At 48.2% G+C, this 20643-nt stretch overlaps 1 protein-coding gene across 1 annotated transcript in view; it reads right to left on the bottom strand.

The window, feature by feature from the left end:
* Nucleotides 1-20643, bottom strand: part of LOC135828487 (signal peptide, CUB and EGF-like domain-containing protein 3) — a 126738-nt gene that overhangs the window by 18066 nt on the left and 88029 nt on the right. Inside the window, exons 6-10 of the mRNA XM_065340931.1 lie at nt 16553-16624; nt 7166-7234; nt 6165-6289; nt 3749-4111; nt 137-262 (exon numbers count right to left, since the gene is read on the bottom strand). Of these exons, the coding sequence (XP_065197003.1) occupies nt 137-262; nt 3749-4111; nt 6165-6289; nt 7166-7234; nt 16553-16624 (755 nt within the window). The remainder of the gene's footprint in view (nt 1-136; nt 263-3748; nt 4112-6164; nt 6290-7165; nt 7235-16552; nt 16625-20643) is intronic.

The raw sequence follows: 20643 nt of genomic DNA, 5'->3' as shown, positions 1-20643 counted from the left end.
TCAGTGATCCAGAATGACCAATGAAGGATATCGAACATTATTTTTGAGCACATTCCTCAAACGGCAGTGAGCACAATCATAATTACTCCACCTCTGTGCAGGATCATTTAAAAATAATTTCAAAGATAGCCCTTACCGGAAAATCCAGTTGAACATTGACACTTGTACGATCCCGGTGTGTCTATGCATACTTCGTTCTTTGCACAGAGTGTGGAGACATTAACAGCACATTCGTTGGCATTCTTGCAACCTCCGTGTAATCCTAGCAGCACAGATATGCAACCATATGAGAGTACTGAAGACAGTTTGAGGTTAGCAGCCAAGCAGGCGACATCTGCTGCTTGCACAGACCGGTGTTGTGCATAAAAAGTACGATTGCACAACGCTGTGCTTAGCCAGTACGATTGCGTAATGACGTGCTTTACAGCCAGTGTGCCCCACAATAGAGAGAAACAAGTGGTCCTCCCTCTGCCGGACCTCCTCCATCCATACTGGCCAACCCTCCCGTTTTTCCCGGGAAAATCCCGGAAAATCAACACTCCTCCCGGGGTCCCAGGGATTTCAAGCAAACTCCCGGAAAAACCAAAGTTTTGTCTGATACAGGATTTTCTCTGAAAACTCCATGGTTTCTGCCCGAATGTCCCGGTTTTTTGAACTTTTTTCAAAGGTATGTACGGTGCTCATTCGCACTTCGAACTGTGCACAGCACTTTGAAGACCTGACCATGCCTGCAAGATCTGCACTGACAAAGTGACAGGCGGGCGCCGACTGATCAAACTGTACTACAGCCTAGGGTCGATCTGTGCTGTACGCACAGCTGCAGAGTCGAACGTTTTTTGGCGGGAAAAGCTCTTTTTCACTTGTTTTTGTGCCATCCAGGGATTTTGAGAGAAATCCAGGGATTCTGCATGTCTTGTCAAGGGATTGAGATTGTGGTGGTTGGTCAGTATGTCCATCCTGCCGTCCCTTCTTGAACCGCTGGAACGCGCAATCAGGAATCGGCTCATCCCGGCCATCACAAGTCAAGCACCACCTGGTACAACTGTTCGCTGCCTACTCTCTCTGCCTTGCCGGCTTGGGGGACTGGTGTGGCCAATCTCTGTTCAATGGCTGAGCAGTACACCTCGTTCAGAAGGATCACGGCTAGCCTCGTGTCTTGCCTGCTGGAACAAGAGTCGTTTCTTGGTGACTCTCTGACTCAGCTCCGGACGGTCAAGGCGACGGTTCGTGCCGAGAAGTAGAGTGCGGCCAAGTCCATATCTGACGCCCTTTGCTCGGATCACCGGGAGCTGGCCCCTGTTCTCGACCTGGCCTCAGAAAAGGGTGCATCCAGCTGGCTGACCTGCCGCCCCCTCAGCCGCCATGGCTTCATTCTCACCAAGGAAGACTTCTGGGATGACCTGTGCCTCTGGTACGGCTGGACACCTCCTCGGCTCCCAAGCCTTTGCGTGCGCAGTAAGCCGCTGAATGTGAGTCATGCCCTGTCGTGCCCGTTTGGTGGCTTCCCGACGCTGCGACATAACGAGGTGAGGGACATCACCGCCAGAGCTCGGAGGCAGGTCGCTCATAATGTGACGGCGGAACCCCATCTCCAGCCCGTCACCGGAGAGGCCTTCCGCCATCGCACGGCTGTCACGGAGGAGCAGGCTCGGCCGGACGTTGCGGCTAGTGGCGTGCGGGGTGGCCGATTCGAGCGCATCCTTTTTGATGTACAGGTGTTCAACCCTTTTGCATCTTCGAATTGTGCCACCTCCCTCGCTGCTAGCTACAGACGCCAAGAAAAGGAAAAAACGCTGGAAGTACGAAGAGTGAGTACACGAAGTCGAGCATGCCTCCTTCGTGCCAGTTGTGCTTTCTGCCTCTGGTGGCTATGGCAAGCATGCCAATGCGCTTTTCTCGCGGATCGCCTCTCTCCTGGCTGAGAAGAGCAAGGAGCCATACGCGCAGATTATCTCCTTGCTGCGCTGCCGCCTTGGGTTTGGCCTGGTTTGTTGTGGTGCATTGTGCCTGCGTAGCTCAAGGAACATGTTTGCTCCTGCCGTGCCTGAGTCCCCTGCAGTGCTAGTGGTGGCTGAGGCACGCATCCAGTGAACCTGCAGTGATCCTACTCCTGAGTCTATATAATCATTACTATATCCGATGATTCGTTTCATCTTTTATGTAATTGTGTTGATACTTCACAAATGTGTTATTTTACCCGTACAAGGGGCTCAAGGAGTCCATTCCTAAAAAGAGAACAATAGAGAGGTTCCTCAGAAACTTAATTACATTACCGTATTTCCTCGATTAATGGACCATGCTCAAATAGTGGACCCTCCTCGAGGCCTCACGGAAAAATCGTAGACCATGCCCGAATAAGAGACCAGGTCTCTTATTTGAGTTCATCGCTTTGCGCATGCACACTAAGAAAGCACGTGGTGGATCAAAAAAGACGCGATTTTAGGTTGCGCAACTACAATTTTTGTAGTGGCTAGTGCTTTCTTTCATTATTTGAGCACGGTCCATTATTTTCATCGGCATATCGCTGGAAATGGTGGATTTTTAACACATCTTAATATAGAATTTCTATATTATGACGTATTAAAAACCCACCATTTCCAGCGATGTGCCGATGAAAATATAGTGGACCGTGCTCAAATAATGGACCATGCCCAAATAAGAGACCGGGGGTCCAACCCTCTTCAAAAACAAAAGACCGGGTCTATTAATCGAGGAAATACGGTAGTTAAAAAGCGTCGTTGATCTACGGAAAGGCTTATGTACACTGCATGCGGATCTGTGTTCCGCCATACGTAATTTTTCATCACGTAGATGCTCTTGGCAACTCGGAACGCGGCAGTGTACGACCGGGTCGACCTGGGAAGGGCGTCATATATATTGTACGCCAGTCCACTTACGGATCACCTACGTTATCTTTACGTAGACAACTTTCCGTAAGTAGGGTGCAAACTCGCAAATTCAGGGGGTTTTCCGGCCCACTAACGTAAAGTTGCTGAACTTTACGCAGTGTGGACCGTCTCTAATCCTCAAACTTCGAACGTGCCATTGCAAGAAAACTACACTAGACTAGAAAACAGAGTATTAGGCCACACTGAAGAAGGTCTGTGGTTCGACTCACCCGACCGACCGTACAATTTCAGCCCGACCGTAACTTTTTTTCGGCGGGCTGTCGTGTGACTGACGTACGTGGACTGAACACGTCCACGTCTACGTGCTGTGCAGCGTGAGTCTGCGGACGCAGGCGGCTCCTTTTGGACTTGACTTGTAGTTGTACTGCAGTGCAGTGCAGTGAGTGGTACGACTGCTGCCTTGTGCTGGTAGTAGAGTCTACTCGATACGCGTATACAGTGTATTTACATGTACTAAAAACTATATTTAAAAAAAAAAATCCGCCCGCCCGCCCGTAAAAAAAATGTCCATGTTAGTCGAACCACACACCTTCTTTAGTTTGGCCTTATGAATTTTTGCAGCATACTCTAACATAATTATGACCTTCTTTCTTATTTTATGAGTCGTGTGGAAAGTTGGAAACGTATTTCTTAAGTGTTTCCTACATTGCACCTCTAAAATTCTCTTGGCTACATTATAGACAAACAAATAGAAGTCAAACCGGTGGACCATTATAATGAAGTTACCATGGGAGATGTTGTCTCATAACCACTTTGCCATGAACTCGGCTAGATACGTTATGTGTTCTCAGTGCACCTGGGTCAGTGCGTCTGTACATTTACATGTATGTTTTACTCACTGAAGTATCCTTGCTTGCATTTGCAATTGTAGCTTCCGTACGTGTCTTCACAAACTTCATTCACTGCACATAACGTTGAGTTGAGGCATTCATTGAGTTGCTCGCAGGTGGACCCATACTTGGACAAACTGAACCCTGCTTGGCAGCTGCAGCTGTAGCCCAAGGTTAGGGAGATCAGTGTGCAGGTTGGGTGGGCGGAACATTCTGTGTACAGGTCTTGAGCGGTGTGGTTGCAGGTGCTCGCAGCTTTGCAACCAAGGTCGCGGCCATAGTATCGTTCGCCGCTCGGACACTGGCAGAAGAATTTGGTACTATTGTCGTCATGGTAACATCCGATATGTGCTCCTCTACACGAAAACAACACTAAACAACACCATCGGAAAGTACTGCAATCAGTATAGCAATAATCATGCTTTCTGACTTTTGAGCACGTAAACATCCTAATGACCCAAACTTGAACGTTTGGGCCCCTACAATCAGCACACCTGTTACCTGCAGATTGCCCAGAGTGTGAACCTCTAAGTCGTATCTATATCTTCCCCTTTCCCTACTCTTCGCAGCAATAAGTTAATTAGAAAAGATTCTTATGAGTTTGGATCTAATGAGAGGTTTCTCCCTCCATTTCAAATATGGTAGCTGCCACTCGCCCCATGATGGCGCGTACCTTCCTCTCATTGAAATTATCACTAATATCCACGAACCTTCCAAATTGGAAGGCCGTTGGTAAGCGCTATCGAGGAATGCTCAAGCTCATTTCCTTGCCATGGAATGTCTCAGTAGTCCTTGTCAGTCTGGTGCTACCTTGTGAACTTCTGACTGTTCAAAACCTGGTTTAGTTGGTGGACTCTAATGCATGACTTGTGCCCAACTGAATTCGTCATTTCCTCTTAGATAATAATACTGTTAAATCAGATAATAATGGATCTGAAGGCCGAGTTTAGACCACGATAGTTTGGTTATACAAACAATCTTTGGGGATGGAAAAAGGGCATATGGATACGAGTGTAACTGTTCGCCACTCTAACTTGATTCTATAATTAACATAGTCAGAAAGTGCAACAACTAGGCAACAACTGATAGAGTGCGGAGGCATTCGACGACCTGACACCTGGCTGCAACACATGTCCGAAGCGCTAAACAACAGCCTTCCAATACGGAAAGTTTTGCTTTTAGGTAAAGGAGAGACCATAGAGGGGATGGTAGGCGTAGCAAAAATGAGCACAAGCTAAAGCCCCACGGGAACAAATACAGTCAGTCGACTGTTACTGAACTTTAATGAGACTAGTGAGATACTTGACAAAACCGTCCTCTTGAGCCACCCAAGTTGGGCGGTATGCTGCTTTCTTGCTTCAAATTGTAGTTAGACCGCTTTGTCAAGTATCATGACATGTCAAAAAGCGTTTGATCATGTCAAACATCAACGTCTGTGGGTACATTATTCACCCTGGCAGTCAATAGCAGAGTACTGCCATGGTTGACTAGTTTTCTGCCTGGTCGTTCTCAGCATGTCAAGGTGTGCGAGTCCCTCTCTGATGCGGTCCGATGCTCAAAAGGTGGGCCCCAAGGCGTTCTTGAGCTGCTTCTCTTTGTCCTTTACATGAGTGACATCACCGACGTCGTACCTTCCATTGTTATTCATCAGGAGTTTCGCAGCCGACCTCATCCTAAATTTGTCTGATGCAGATCTGGACACTGTTTGGAGGACTTTGACTACGGCTATTACACGTCTGTGTGAATGTTCCTAGGAAATTGGGCTTCTGCTGAATGCCGGCAAAATCTAAGTCATGGCGATCCAACCTCGGGCACTCACTGACAACATACCAGTTATGAAATGTAAGGATCAAGCCTCATTTTCAATTGAGGTAACAGTTAAAACTGTTACCTCAACTGCCAAATACCTTGGCGTAACAATTGATGACCAGCTATCCTGGCAGCCGCATATCTCAAGTGCTTTGCGGAAGGTGTCAGTCGCCATCAGCCAGCTATGGCACCATACGTTATCTCTGCCCACGAGAGCTCACAGACTTTTGCACATTGGCATTGTGCTAACATGGCTAATGTACGCATCCAATGCATTCATTCCGTCGCTGACACAGAAGCTGCAGTCGTTTAATATAATCCAGCAAATCTGACATATCACATTTATATCTCCTTCCCTGTTCTTCACCGCTTTCGTATCCACTCGTTTTTAAGTTAACACAATAAGGCCTTTTTGAAATGACTGTCCAGCTCGTTCTGTTTACCGCAATTCTAAAATTATTATTATTGTTTCCGTTTTGACACGCGTGTAATCGAACCGAAAATTCGACTTGTTGATGCTTCGTATTTCCATTTTGCGACTACATGACTGTATTATCTCCTCGACTCCTCGTCGGCTATTTAAATAATTTATATTAATTTTCAGTCGATCTCTTACTAAAGTCCACTGCTGTCAACTTCAATCTTGAGGTGTCAAGATAGGCTGGGCCACGAGATATAACTTGAGCGATGGGACACATTGACACATCATCGATCATAGTGTTGTATTCATCTGACATATGACTGCAAAGTGTACAAACGATACAAGAGGCACAGTTTCATAAGATGGAAAGTAGAACCACAAAAGAGAACAACTGCTTGAAGATTCCACATGAAATTTTCTATTACAGTATTGTGGTCAACATATGCCGACAGCACATGCTCTAGTAACTCAGCTGCAAACAGTTGTCGCTGTTGCTGTTGTGGCTCTCATAGTCGCCAATGCTGCAGTCGTTGTGGTCACCATCATTGTTGATGCTGTTGCTGTTGTTCACCAGCTCGTGCTTGGCGCCTAGTTGATGGGTGGCAACATCTTGCTTGACAGGCCGGTGCATTTTATGCACGGCGCAAGTCGATTACACACAGCAGCAGTTTGCTGGACTACAACTCGAGTTTCGCCCCTCTTGGACTGGTCAGGTGATCTTGGGCAAACATCACCTGGATGGAATGATGGTTTGGAGACTCCTCACATGCAGGTCTGTATGGTATCTGTAAATTAGCTACAACCTGTTTAAAATGCATACATTCTGTGGGAAATACTTTTTCTTTCCTTATTTCACATCAAACACAATCCTACCGAAGAGTTGTGAAGGAAAAAGGAAAACCCCGAAAGAGCAGGAATGATTAATGGTAGGAGCCATGCAAGGTGGCTGTGCCAGGGCGGCAGACCAAGCTGAGCCAACACATTGTCTCGGCTTCATTGCCCGAACTACCCACTGTAGAAATGAGAGAGAGAGAGAGAGAGGTATCGAGTGAGAAACTAGAGGCACACAGACAGATTGAATGACAGACAGACAGAAACATGCACCTATACAGTATAATGCGTTATGCATCCTCTGGGTGATGTCTCTGTTGAGTGACATTGGTGTAGTTCGAAGTACAGTAGATGAGAATACTCACAAGTGCGTGACTGACAATCCGGTGAAGAGATTAAATGGCAACTTCTTGTATTGATTATATCCAATCCATCTACACACAGATGAAGTTACCAACAGTTTTGCTACTGACACAAAAATAGATCCTGGCATGTCTTCTATAATTACGACTATGGAAAGCATTCAGTGGCATGTCTGATCTAATCTGTAAAATTGTAGTTTCAAATGTTTGAGAATTGTTTCGGAGCACTGTCCATAGACTTTTGAAGTAGACACTATCAGACTGAGCAGGCAGGTGTACTGGGATTTTCTAAGACCCTGATCGAGAAACAAAGTGTACCAGGTTCAAGTCCTGCTCGGAAGCGGAAGGATGTTTCCAGCCACAGTTAATCGGGAACTCGTGGCCTGGCATGGGGGAAGCATGGATGCAGCGAATGGGATTTTGGGTCTCTGACCACTTTGTGGTAGATCTCCTCACCTCCCGCCGCTTTAGAAGCTGCACATGCGCCTTGATTTAAGAGGGTGGTGGCGTGCCTGCGGATACAGAAATCTCACGCGAACCATGAATTGTTCTTGAACACAATAACAAATCTATTCGATGTCACTAGTTCTAAATTCCAAGGTCTCGAAGGGGTTTAATTAAGGCATACACATCTGTGCCACAACAATAATACCAATAATAATAATAATAATAATAATAATAAAAACGAGAGCAGTACTACACAGCAGAGCACCTCCAGCACATACTGGTTGTGGAGCGAGGAACGCATTGCGTCCCTGCGTGAAGCTCTTGCTACCTGCAATCTGCAGTACAATCCACATCCCACTGACCCTCAGCCAGTAACCTCATTCTGGAACTTCTGGAGAGACCAGATACTGAAACTAGCCGTGCGCCACTGCCAAGTGACCAGAAGCAAATCCCGCAAAAATTCTACGCCCACTCGTCCCTGGATGACGAAGGATCTCCTCAGCCAGATCAAAACAAAGCACAAACAGTTCCGCACCTACAAGGCGACCCAACTAGACTCAGATTGGAAACTGTACACAGCCAAGCGTAACCGAGTAACCGCTCTTTTGCGACAGGCTAAGTCCGATTTTGTCCAGCAAACAACGTCAACAGGTACAAACCTCCACCGTCTACTGAAGCACCTGAAGAAACTGCCTAAGCAAACTGTTGGTACGACCAAGTCATCCCGCAGATCTCCACTAGTAACTTGCTCAGTTTAGACCAAGACATGAACAACTAAAGTAGTAGAAGTAGTACATAACCTTCGGTAGTAGTAAACCTACACGGTGCTGTTGTGCACATGTCTGTACTGTTCCCCGGCCCTCAGTTACCTCAGCCTGCTCATGACTACTGTGTGTTGTGTCCTGTTGATGTCCCTATTCATAACTGCTGCATTGCCTTTCATCTTACACCCGCTGGTTTGAAGTGTTGTGCACAGTTGCATGACCTGTAGCTTCTTGTTGTATACATTGCATGCATCATAGGAGTCAATGTGTCATATCATGTTTCTCATGCTATTCATCCTTGCTCACGCTAGACTAGACGTCTGCGTAGGGACAGCTTGCTGGTGTGCTGCATGCATTCATTGCTAGTTCCATGCATAGTTCTTTGCCCTACTGTGGCGGGAAGGACGTCCCGTGCAGCCGCAATCATCAGCTGCGCTACGGAGGTTCAGTTCCGGCAAACATGCGTGCGGATTTGCATTTTGCTGCTTGATTTTGATGTATTTGTAGTTAGTGCAAGGAAAGAGCTTGCGGGTGCAGTTGTTGTTTTCTTTCTCCTTGGCTGTTTCTGTTACTACCAGGTACTTGTAGTGGCTAACCTTTTTGAAGTATTGCAATCAGTTTGCAATGGATACAGTCTTCTCCTAGTGATAATATTCTATAAACCTCAGACTCTGTGTTGTGAGTGAGAATACCGGCGAAAACACAAACAATTCCCACACTATCGACAGCCAACTCCACTGCAGCCACGGCTATGGAGAAGGCAACAGCTCTCAACAAGTTCTTTATCTCCCAAAGCCAACAGTCCATCGACAAGACCGCCTGTACCACACCAGACATCAACACTACCCCTGACATCAGTCATACTCTAAATACAATCGCAGCAACAGTGTAAGAGGTCGAGAAGCTTCTAAGCAGTCTAGACACTGGCAAGAGCCCAGGCTTTGACAACATCCCAACTCGGCTCTGTTATGTTCGTTCGAGCTCACATCAACAAACGACATTGGAGAGATCAAAATATTCCTTGAGTTGTCCCCAAGTCCAAACTAAAACAACAATGATCCGTCATCACCAAAAACTCTAGAACAGGTACGGTAGAGATTCCCCCAAGGCAATCTCCCCACGTGACCTGATACAGATATTGTACGCATACATCACAATTCCCCTTTCCGCGAATATGTCCAACTTGGACATATTGATGAAAGATAAGCATGCAATAATCATGACAAAAAATATAATGAGAGAGAAACGCAATGATGCGGGTGTGGTATTGTGACAGTCAATGCAATCGAATACTTCAAGTAAGTGCTAGACAATGCAGAGATATAGTGGAAAGTCACCGAAAGCTATGCACGTGCACAGAAGGGTTATCAGGAAATGCCGTACATACTACAGACACTGCGACCAGTACGGAGTTCACAGCAAGATGACACTGTGTGCATTACAAATCCAAACGCTGCGTTGGATGTCGATGACGACTACCCCGTCTCACAGGCGTCGGGTGTTCAGGTGAGGTCGCCACGGGGTTCTGAGAATCCGCAGGGCCAGAACCCGAAACTGTGGACGTGGGAACAAAAGCATCAGACGAAGATGAGGTGGATGCCTGTGGCTCAGCTGCCTGTCGAAGAAATTTGCGATTCCGCCAAAGTACTCGACCACTGGGTAGCTTTACCTGGTACTTACGATGTTGACCGACTGCGACTACTACGCCGGAAGAATTCCAACGCTTGGACTGTGGATCTTGGAGGAGAACACGTGCTCCCACCGGAAGGGCTTGCAATGGCTGACCAGCGGTTTCGCGACGAGCTGCTGAAGAAACTGCTGCTGCTTCCTTGTCGATCCGGGCTGCTGAGCGTTGCCAAACATGTGCGAATGAACTCCGGTGGGCGGGCACCAACGACCGCAATGGATGGCCAAATAGAATTTGTGCGGGTGATAATCCACCTTCCGTCGGAGTGTTGCGCCATTCCAATAGCGCAGCGTCAAACTCTTCATCATTCAAATTACCATTCTGCGTTGATTTTGCGACCAAGTGTTTCATGGCTTTAACTGCTGCTTCGGCATGCCCATTTGATTGGGGGTTGTGAGGGCTTGACTGGCGATGACTCACTCCCCACCGGCCGAGGAACTGCGCAAATTCCCGTGAACTGAACTGTGGACCTCCGTCCGAGCGAAACTGAACCGGCACCCCAAGTGCCACGAAATTCTCACGGACCACTTTAATAACATCTGCCGAGGAGGGGTCCCTCTTGTACCACACCGCGATGCTCGGCCAGCCTGATAGACGATCGACATAGGCCAGATACGTATTCCCAGCATACGAGAATAAATCAGCAGACACTTCCTCAAACACGCGATCTGGCAGTGGAGCAATCACTGGTAGCTCTGGCCGATGGCTGGGGAGGTAGTAGCGACATTGCTCACAGTTTCCCACCACAGTGGTGATGTCAGAGGATATCCCTGGCCAGTAAACCGTCTGACGGGCACGGCGCTTGGTGCGTACAATGCCTTGGTGGGATGCATGTAACTGTTGGAGGACTCGTGGCCGCTCCGACGACGGAATGACTAAACGGGAGCCATACAGAATTAGCCCATCATCTATAGTGAGCTGCCCTTGGAGTTTGCTAAAGTGTCTCACTTCCTCGTCCGAGCTGTGAGTGTCACTAGGCTTTGGGAAGCCGGACAGGACCCCTTGGATGACTTTCTGGTAGCTGGCATCGGCCGTGGCCGCCTCCGTAAGTTGCGTAAGCCAAGGGTCAATCAAAGAACCACCATGGACTGCTGATAGTGGTGTCTCGTCCAAAACATTTGCGGCAACGAGAGATGTGGCAAAACGAACCTGAAGCTGTACATCCGCGGATTCTGCTGCATCTGCTGCAGATGGGTCACAGACTGGTGCTCGTGATAGGGCGTCTGGGATGGCGTGATCCTTGCCCTTGCGCCAAGTAGTGCGAAATACAAAGAGAGTCAACTTGCTCTTCATCCGCTGTAGACGTGGATTTTCGACCATGTCAAGCGTGTAATCATTCAGAATCGGTACCAGTGGCTGATGATCCACCACCAACTCGAACGAGGGCAGGCCATGCAGATACAGCCGACACTTCTGCATAGCCCACACAACAGCCAACATCTCGAGCTCCACCATGGCATACCGCGATTCGGTGTCGCTTAAGAATCGCGACCCACACTGAACTAATCTCCATGTTGCCTCATGTCGCTGCAGGAGGGCGAAACCGAGACCTTTGCGGCGAGATGCATCTGTTTGCAGGACTGTGGGTAGCTTTGGATCAAAGTGGGCCAGAACAGGAGGAGATACCAACGCTGCTTTGACTGCCGTGAACGCCTCATCATGCGGCGGTAGCCATACAAATGCATTCCTTCTGCTCAACAGTGGCCGGAGTGAGTCTGCAGCCGTACTCACGTCGCTCGTGAAATCACCCAGTTGCGTAACCATTCCCATGAATGAGCGCAGCTCGCGGAGGTTAGTAGGCGTGGGGAAGTCCTGAATTGCGCGTACCTTCTCGTCGTCTGCAATAACACCATAACGAGACACATGGTATCCGACGTATGGCACCTCCTCTGATGCGAAGTTGAACTTGGTCGGATTCAATGTAATGCCGTGCTGCCGGCACCGTTGTAGAAGTACCCAGAGGTGGCGAACATGCTCTGGAAACGACTCGTCGTATGCTAGGATGTCATCGACGACTTTCTGTGTGTTGGCAACATCCGCCAAAGCTATATCGCCACGCCGACAGTACTCATCACCGGTGGACACCAGCCCCATGGGGGAGCGCAGAAACTTGTACCGGCCCCATGGTGTAATGAACGTCGTTAACATCTGGCACTCTTCTGCGAGTGGGACCTGCCAATAACCATGGGTGGCATCCAGAGTGCTAAAATAGCGGGCGGTACGTGGTACTGCGGCGACTGCTTCCTTGGGAGTCTTCATGGGGTAGAATGCACGATCCACATGCTTGTTCAGCTTTACCAAGTCCACACATATACGGATACCTCCATTCGACTTCGGTACCAGCACTAAGGGATGACACCATTGGGACGGTTCATCTCCTAGTGGTGAAATGACGCCTTCTCGCTCCATGTCCGTCAATAACGACTTCACGGTGTCCCGATAGGCAAACGGGATAGTGCGTGCACTGTAAAGAGCGTGGGGTACTGCATCAGACCGGATGTGAATCTTCATGGGTTCCCCTTCTATCACACGCAGGTGGTTCTCTGAAGAAAACACATCGGAGAATTCCTGCATCAAATACTCACGAATGGCAGTATGTTGAGCTGTGGATGGGCAAGCTGGTACATCACGCAGTTTCTCTGGTAGGTCTGCCTGAGTGGCATCAACTGTAGCTTTCTGGATCTGAGGTTGCGCTGGACCCTCTTTGTAGATGGGCTCCGGATAGTTGGATGGGATGATTCCAAGATCCAAACAAGCATGCCATGACAAAAGGCAGCCCTCAAAATCCTTACACACCAGGACACGCTGTGAGGTAGATTTCTTGCCATAGCTGATTCTGAGCAGGAGCGTCCCTGCACACTTCATCGCCGAGCCATTAGCCGCGAGAACGGAAGAAATACCAGGAGGACGGAGTTGTTCATCCTGGATGCCCAGAAATTCAAGGACGGCATACCCGAGAATGCTGGCATCTGCCCCTGTGTCCGGGGTAGCCTTGCAGTGCCCATACACCATGTCTGCTGTAGTGTGACTCAGAATGATCGGGACTTGAGGAGCTGGAGCATGCACAGTAGACGAGACATCTAGAACCCGGACGGAGTTCGCTTTTGGAGACTTGTCCTTAGATTTCTCACAGACTCTAGCGAAATGACCCCTGACTCCACAGTCGTTGCACGTCACCTTTCGTGCCGGACAAGGTCTGCCTTCCGGATGGGCAGGATGGCCGCAATATCGGCATAATTTATTGTCGGTCGTCAGCTTGCTCACCGCAGGAAACGCTGCAGTACTGAGCTCAGCCGCGTTCTGTGCTGCAGCTTCTTGGCTGCGACACAAGTCAATCACCTGCTGACAGCTGGGAAAGGGCGATAATGCCAACAACTTTTTCCGCACTTCCCCATCCCTGACACCTGACATGAGCTTGGTAGCCATGCGCTCATCACGACACGTTGAGCACAAATCTGCGTTGGCCGCCAGCTTTTTCAGTGTGATGTAGAAATCGTCAAACGTCTCCCCGGGCTCCTGGCGGCGTTCTTCAAATGCTACTCGGTCGAGAGCAATATTTCTGCGGCCACGCAAAAATTTATGGATGTTGTCCAACAGCTCTTCGACTGGACAGACATCTGATGTCTCGAACTGTAGAGCAAACTCTAAAGTCGATCTCATTTCTACTGACAAACAAGATCTTAGCAGGGCGCACTGTTCACGGGGAGTGAGACGATCCAGACGAATAAGAGTAGCGTAGTCGTTCCACAACGAACGCCACGACACAAAATCTAACAGAGACACCGACGATTGCAGCGGAGGTGGTGGTGTGGCATTGGGTAATTTCGGAGGAGCAGACCGACACTCCTCGGCATCCCCAAGTGGCTCAGATACCTCGCTGCCCCGCGTACGGAGTCTACCCCGCGTGGGGGTATTCAGAGCCACCAACAACTCGCGGTGTTCTTTCTCCCGACGACGGCTGTCCTCGACCATTTGTTCAAGAAACTCCTGCATCCATGCAGGGCTGTCCGGTTCCTCCCAGCTCTCCTTGGCTGGTGAGGCCGCCGCAGCAGAACTTTTTTGCTTGCGTCCCATTATTTATGGACTGTTCACTGCGCCATGTTATGTTCGTTCGAGCTCACATCAACAAACGACATTGGAGAGATCAAAATATTCCTTGAGTTGTCCCCAAGTCCAAACTAAAACAACAATGATCCGTCATCACCAAAAACTCTAGAACAGGTACGGTAGAGATTCCCCCAAGGCAATCTCCCCACGTGACCTGATACAGATATTGTACGCATACATCACAGGCTCCTGAAAGAAACTGCAAAGGAAATCTCCCCATCTCTCACTAGTCTCTACAATCTGTCCTTCAGAACCGGAGAAATACCACAGGATTGGAAAGACGCAACTATTACACCCATCCCCAAGTCAGGCAACCCCTCCCATCCTACCAACTACCGACCCATCTCCCTGCTCAGTATAATATCAAAAACACAAGAAAAATAGTCCACTCTCCTCTGTACAATCACATAGCACCACACTTACCCTCCAACCAATCCGGCTTCAGGAAACAAGACGGGACCAAACTGCAACTCGCACGGATCGTCCACCAGATATCCACAGCTAGGGATGCGGGGAAGCATGTTGTTACGTGTTTCTTCGATCTTAGTAAAGCCTTTGATCGTGTATGGCATCAAGGCTTGCTGAAAAAGCTGAGCCACTACGGTGTCGACGGCAAGGCTCACAAGTGATTTGAAGCCTACTTGACAGGACGCAGACAGCGGGTGCAGGCTGAAGGCACAACATCCGCCTTCATACCAATACCAGCGGAAGTGCCCCTGGGCTCGGTCCTGGGACCACTTCTGTTCCTGGCGTACACCATTGACCTGCCCACTGCCTGTGAAAAATGCTACAACCTCGTGTAGCCAGTTCGCGGACGACACCGCACTAATTGCCATTGCAGGCAGCTACATTGAGTGTGAGGCTGCGCTACAAAGAAGCGTCGATGCCGCAGCAGAATGGCTAGAGCGCTGGCACCTGCTAGTCAATAAAACGAAAACCGTCATCCTCCCGTTCTACCATGCTAACCGACCCCCACCACGGCTACCCGAAATAAAACTTGCGCAAACCCTACTAGAAACAGTAACACAACATCGTCATCTCGGCATCATCTTTCAGCACGACCTAAGATGGTCAGCCCATCTTGACTTTGTGCTTAAGAAAGCTGTAAAATCGTTCAATATTCTCTTTAGGCTCAAATCAACTCTTCACACTAAAAAACTCTCTCTCATTTACAAAACATATATCCTGCCTATAATTGAATATGCATGCATTGCTGTCACCCCGCTCTCAATCGCAGCTCTTGACCGTCTTGAGCGAATCCAGCGCAAGGCGGCCAGAATCTGCCTCCATCTCCCCCTCTACACTCCTCTGAATCATTCAACACTGCTCCATTGGCTCAAATGGCCGACAATGTTCTCTCGCCGCAAAGTGAAGCTCACCTTTCTTGCTCACTCCATAAAATACCAATATGCCCCACAACACATACGCATGCTCAACACCCCCGCTCAAGTTACGGCCCAGTATAGCCATGGCTGGCTATCGCCCACATCACCATTTCATTGGCTAGTGCCACGTGATTGTGAATAAATAATAATAGTAATAATAATACAGCCTTCGACACGCATGCACTTGGCACCTCCCACCATCCAGAACTGATCGCTGTAAAGACTCCCCACTGTACAAGTCCCTAGAATACTACAGTGCCCTCCCTGCTAGCATTCGTGACGTCTCCTCCCGACCTACTTTCAAACAAGAAATCTGCTCACTGCTGATTAACTCAATCTGCTCCTGCAGCGCTCACCCTCTCCCATACTTGTAAAGTTCAAAGTGATGTAAATCGCTTTCCAACTGTTTAACCCACAATCTCACCTTCTCATAAATTTATCTCTTATTGGCGATGGTGCCATCGTGAGAATAAAGAATTCAAATTAATGTTCCGGGCAAACGAGTTGGTGATCTCTCCCCCCCCCCCCCCCTATGTTTGCTAAGTGGTGATTACAAACAAAAAGAAAGAAAATCCACAGTTCGCGTGATACTCAGTTCGACTGAGTTTTCCGAATCTGTAGGAACACCCCCACCCTGAAGGATCAGGGTGCAGGTGCAGCTGCTGAAAAATGTGAGGTGGGTAGATCAGTCTCATTACCATTGGTCAATCACCGAAAATCCAATTCGCTGCACTCATGCTTCCCTCGAGCAAACAGGACTTGAAACTTGAACCTGGTACCCTCTGTTTCCTAATTAATCATGTGGACTATTCCACTATGCTCACATACCTGTAAGTGCAGAATTCACGGCTATTACAGCTGTTTATTCACATGACCGTCAGCTGCTCATTCTGATTTGACATTTGAGAATTGCTAAGCCTAAATCCAGAACGTATATGCAACAGCGATATGTTAAAAGCCAGCTTTGAGTTCCTGAGTATTGAGTTCAGGATCAACTTACATTTCAGTGATCTTGCGATTTTTAAGGAAGAAGTTTGGAGGCAAGTATGTCAGCCTGTTCACACGGCAACCACTGCAAATGATAAACGAAATTTAGGGCATAAGCAAAGACGCAAAGATACAGAAAAACATAGGACATACACACATACACACAGACTTGGTGATTTTCAATAACAACTCAAATAAAAACAAACTTTTCATTCAAGTGAAAATTTGATACTTTGGGCAGGGGGGTGTCACAGGGTGGGTTGGAGTGGTACAACTGGAGGTCCGGGGGGGGTTTGGGTCCCGCGGGGAAAAAATTCGGATTTTTCGGCCAACAGGGCACGTTTTAGCACTCTACAGCCGAAAAGGAGGGTTCCCCTATAGCATTAGACAACCCACTCCAGCTAAAAAAACGCTTCTCATGGATTTTTGGTATTTTCTGTACATCATCCATCATAGGTGGCCAAGGCAAAAATGAAGCTGTTCCCCTCGAAAAATTGCAAAATCCGAAGTACAGTCCTAGCGCCAGCCGCTGTGCAAAAACGTACATAATGTCATGTCCTGCGAAAGTGCGCTGCGCCGCATGCACTATGTACACGGCCGGCCCGCGGACAGTCGCGAAGTAATGTATTATGTTAGTTGCATTTAGAGAGAGAAGAATATCCTTTTTTTTGTTCGTTGGGATTGAAAGATCTGCCGGTGGACCGGAGAGCTACAACACTGGAAGCAGAAGAAAGGGCTTGCGGAATCTTCTCTGTCTTTGTGGCAACAGGACTTTAGTTTGCAAGAGGCTTTCGTACTGTCGTCGCGGACGCAATTCTTGTTGCTGCTACCAGAAAATTCGGAGAATGAAATGATCGTATGTCGTTTGGTGAAGCAGGTCGTGTTGGTGAACAGCTGCAGAATGTTCTGCCGCCGTAGAGCAGCAGTCCAAACACTTTTCAACTTCGGAGAATGAAGCGCTTCCCAAATTCGTTGACAAGCGCGGCGTTCGCGGGTGTAGATGTAATGCATTTTCGCATCAGCTTACAGTAGATCGTCAGGAGCCAGAGGTAGGTCTACTAGGTAGGTGTTGTTGTGGAAAGAATATGTTGTGGTAGCTGACAAGTAACACTCTAGTCGTAGCGTCTCTTGACTGTGCTGATCGCCATTGTAACATGGTCGATATTGGAAAATTTTAGTTCTGGACCCAGTGATCGCCGCCAGCACTGTTTCCGTCAAGTTTGCAGTGAATGCGTCCGTGAGGAATCCATCATCTGGTTGTCTCTACCCGTGACTCCAACCGCCTATCACAATGGATAGCCGCCTGGAGTCTTGAGGTGCTAGCTGCTAGGCATCAAGTCTGAACCAAATAATTGAATGCTCCTTGCAATGAAAATTGTGATGTTTTGTACAAGTCCGAAGATCCTTGAATTTTTTATTGCTTTTTGGATGAATTGGGTTGACCATCCTGGACGAAAAGTGGTACGACCATGGTCGTAGTGGTCGTACCGTGTGTGACGCCCCTGTTGGGGCTCCCTGGCCTCAAGCAAAGGTGAAAAGGTTTGAGTCCTGGTGGTGACAGTCTAATTTTCTCACACTTTCCCTTCTCCATTCCCTCAACGAGCGAATTTTGGATTCTTGGGGATTCCCCGCGTACTAGTGTGTGAGTAGTGTGTGTGTGTGTGTGTGTGTGTGTGTGTGTGTGTGTGTGTGTGTGTGTGTGTGTGTGTACAGGGATGCATCCCACCAGCCTGCGTCGTTGCACAGGACGCGTGGGTTTCGAAGTCTGAAGAAAATGTTAAAGGGGGAAGTTAAGGCAAAAAATAAAATTTCACCAGTTGTAGTCTTCGGGGTGCTGAGTCGAATGGTCGTGGTCCGAGGAAGCTGAGACGCTCCCTTCCTACTTGAATCCCAATCGAACTCGCGCACTTCCACCGAAACTGGGTGACTGCGCCCTACTAGATGGGGATTTGTATGCAAAATGTCACTAAAAGCGCCATTTCGTTCTTACTAAAGCATGGATGACCGCGATTGGCCCATATGTTGTAGTCTTTTGGACGCTGACTCGATTGGTTTTGGTCCGAAAAGGCTGCGACGCAGCGTTCCTCCTTTATTCCCAATCGAACATGGTTGAACAAGCGGTCACGTGCTCCTGCGTACACCAGTCACCTGGTCACCGTGCCTGCAGGGTACAACTTACTAGCCTGTTTGACCTTTTTTGGGTGCAGTCCTGTCACTCGAGTTGAACTCGAGTTGAACCTTGGTGTGAAAGTTGTCGCCTGCTGGCGTGGTGACCAGGTGATCTGCGCACCCAGGAGCACCTGACCGCTTGTTCAACCATGTTCGATTGGGAATAATGGAGGAACGCTGCATCGCAGCCTTTTCGGACCAAAACCAGTCGACTCAGCGTCCAAAAGACTACAACATATGAGCCAATCGAGGTCATCCGTGCTTTTATAAGAACGAAATGGCGCTTTTAGTGACATTTTGCATACAAATCCCCATCTAGTAGGGCGCAGTCACCCAGTTTCGGTGGAAGTGCGCGAGTTCGATTGGGATTCGAGTAGGAAGGGAGCGCCTCAGCTTTCTCGGACCAAGACCATTCGACTCAGCACCCCGAAGACTACAACTGGTGAAATTTTAATTTTTGCCTTAACTTCCCCTTTAATTGGTCTCTGTTGGTATGGCAGCTACACCATAGCTTACAGTCCGTTTCAAAAAGATTTACAATCCTGGCGATCGCCCGCGGAGTTTGGCGTCTTACCGTATGAGCACTTGAGCGCTGCCTGGAAAAACTCACTGTGAACTCGAAGAAATATTCCGCGCGAAAGCAGGAAAAATGACAACTCACTCACGTTGACACAGTCATGTACGTCTGGTTTACAACAAACGAGTTCTTCCTCGTATCGACAATGGAGTCAGAGAGGACATGTCGAAACGAAAGTGTTGTAAATGTTGACGAGCTGCATGGGTCCGTTTTGTGACCAAAATAGTTTCTTTGAGCTGCGATGCAATTTACTCACTGTGTGACGAAAACGACATCGACACGGACTCATTCCCAAGGCCATGACTTGGCAAAGCTATCCGTGTGACTTCGACGACATTTTGAGAAAAGCAGACGCTTGTGAACGCTGATAGAAGACGGCGTTGACTGCTAAATTCAAATAAATTGGCGATCTTGAAATACTAAAATATATCTCAAAAAGCTACAGCGCGATGACTTCCATTATAATTCACTCACACCATTGCAGTGTTGTGGGTCTGGTCACATGGCGTGAGCCAGTCAAGTGTCAGTCAGTTCGGCAGGAAGCGCGAGCTCCAACAACAAGTCGTTTGGTGTAGCCATCTTCTTTGTCTTGTACCAGCTTGATCACCAAAACAATGAAAAAAAAAGTTTGACTTGAGGATAGGTTGGGATTTGAACTCACAACTTCATGGTCAGCAGACAGCATTCATAACCACAAGGCCAAAAAGGAAAGGATAAATCGTAGGTTTTGATGAAAAATCGATACTGGCTTCCTGGGCAAATTGTAAACCATGGGAAAAGGCCGGAAACCTGGCCGAAATTCTAACTCCTTAACGGTTGGTCCCATTGTTCCGAAACCTTCACAGAACAATTTGCCGTGTCCTAACAAGCCATTCTATGTACTTTGTTGTCCAAATTCCCCTTATCTTCATACTTTTTAAGACCCAAACCTGATTGTAAATCTTTTTGAAACAGACTATAGTGGTTAGAACATCACTGGCATACCTCTATTTTTTGGCTACCAGCATTTTTCAGCCTGAAACCTTTGTTGCCACGTTAAAATCAACAGCATAACACGCAGTGCTCATTTAAATGGTTTTGACAATAGTGTGTCATATTATCCATAGCCTCTCCACGATGTGTATGCCGTGCTTCGCTTCTCTGTATCTGTCTCTCTGTGTTTCTGTGTGTGTGTGTGTCTGTGCGCGGGTGAGCGCGTGCGTGCGCGTGTGTGTGCGTGTGTGTGTGTGTGTGTGTGTGTGTGTGTGCGTCTGTGAGTCCGTCTGTAACCGTTTTCCTCTCCACGCCCTGCTACATCACTACCTGTATGCGCAACATCTAACACCTTACTTCTACACTAACAGCTAGCACCGTGTTCG

This window comes from Sycon ciliatum, chromosome 12 (genome assembly GCF_964019385.1).
Source record: "Sycon ciliatum chromosome 12, ocSycCili1.1, whole genome shotgun sequence".
NCBI lineage: Eukaryota > Metazoa > Porifera > Calcarea > Leucosolenida > Sycettidae > Sycon > Sycon ciliatum.
The sequence above is the reverse complement of the archived record's forward strand: the minus strand, read 5'-3'. Positions and strand labels throughout refer to the sequence as shown.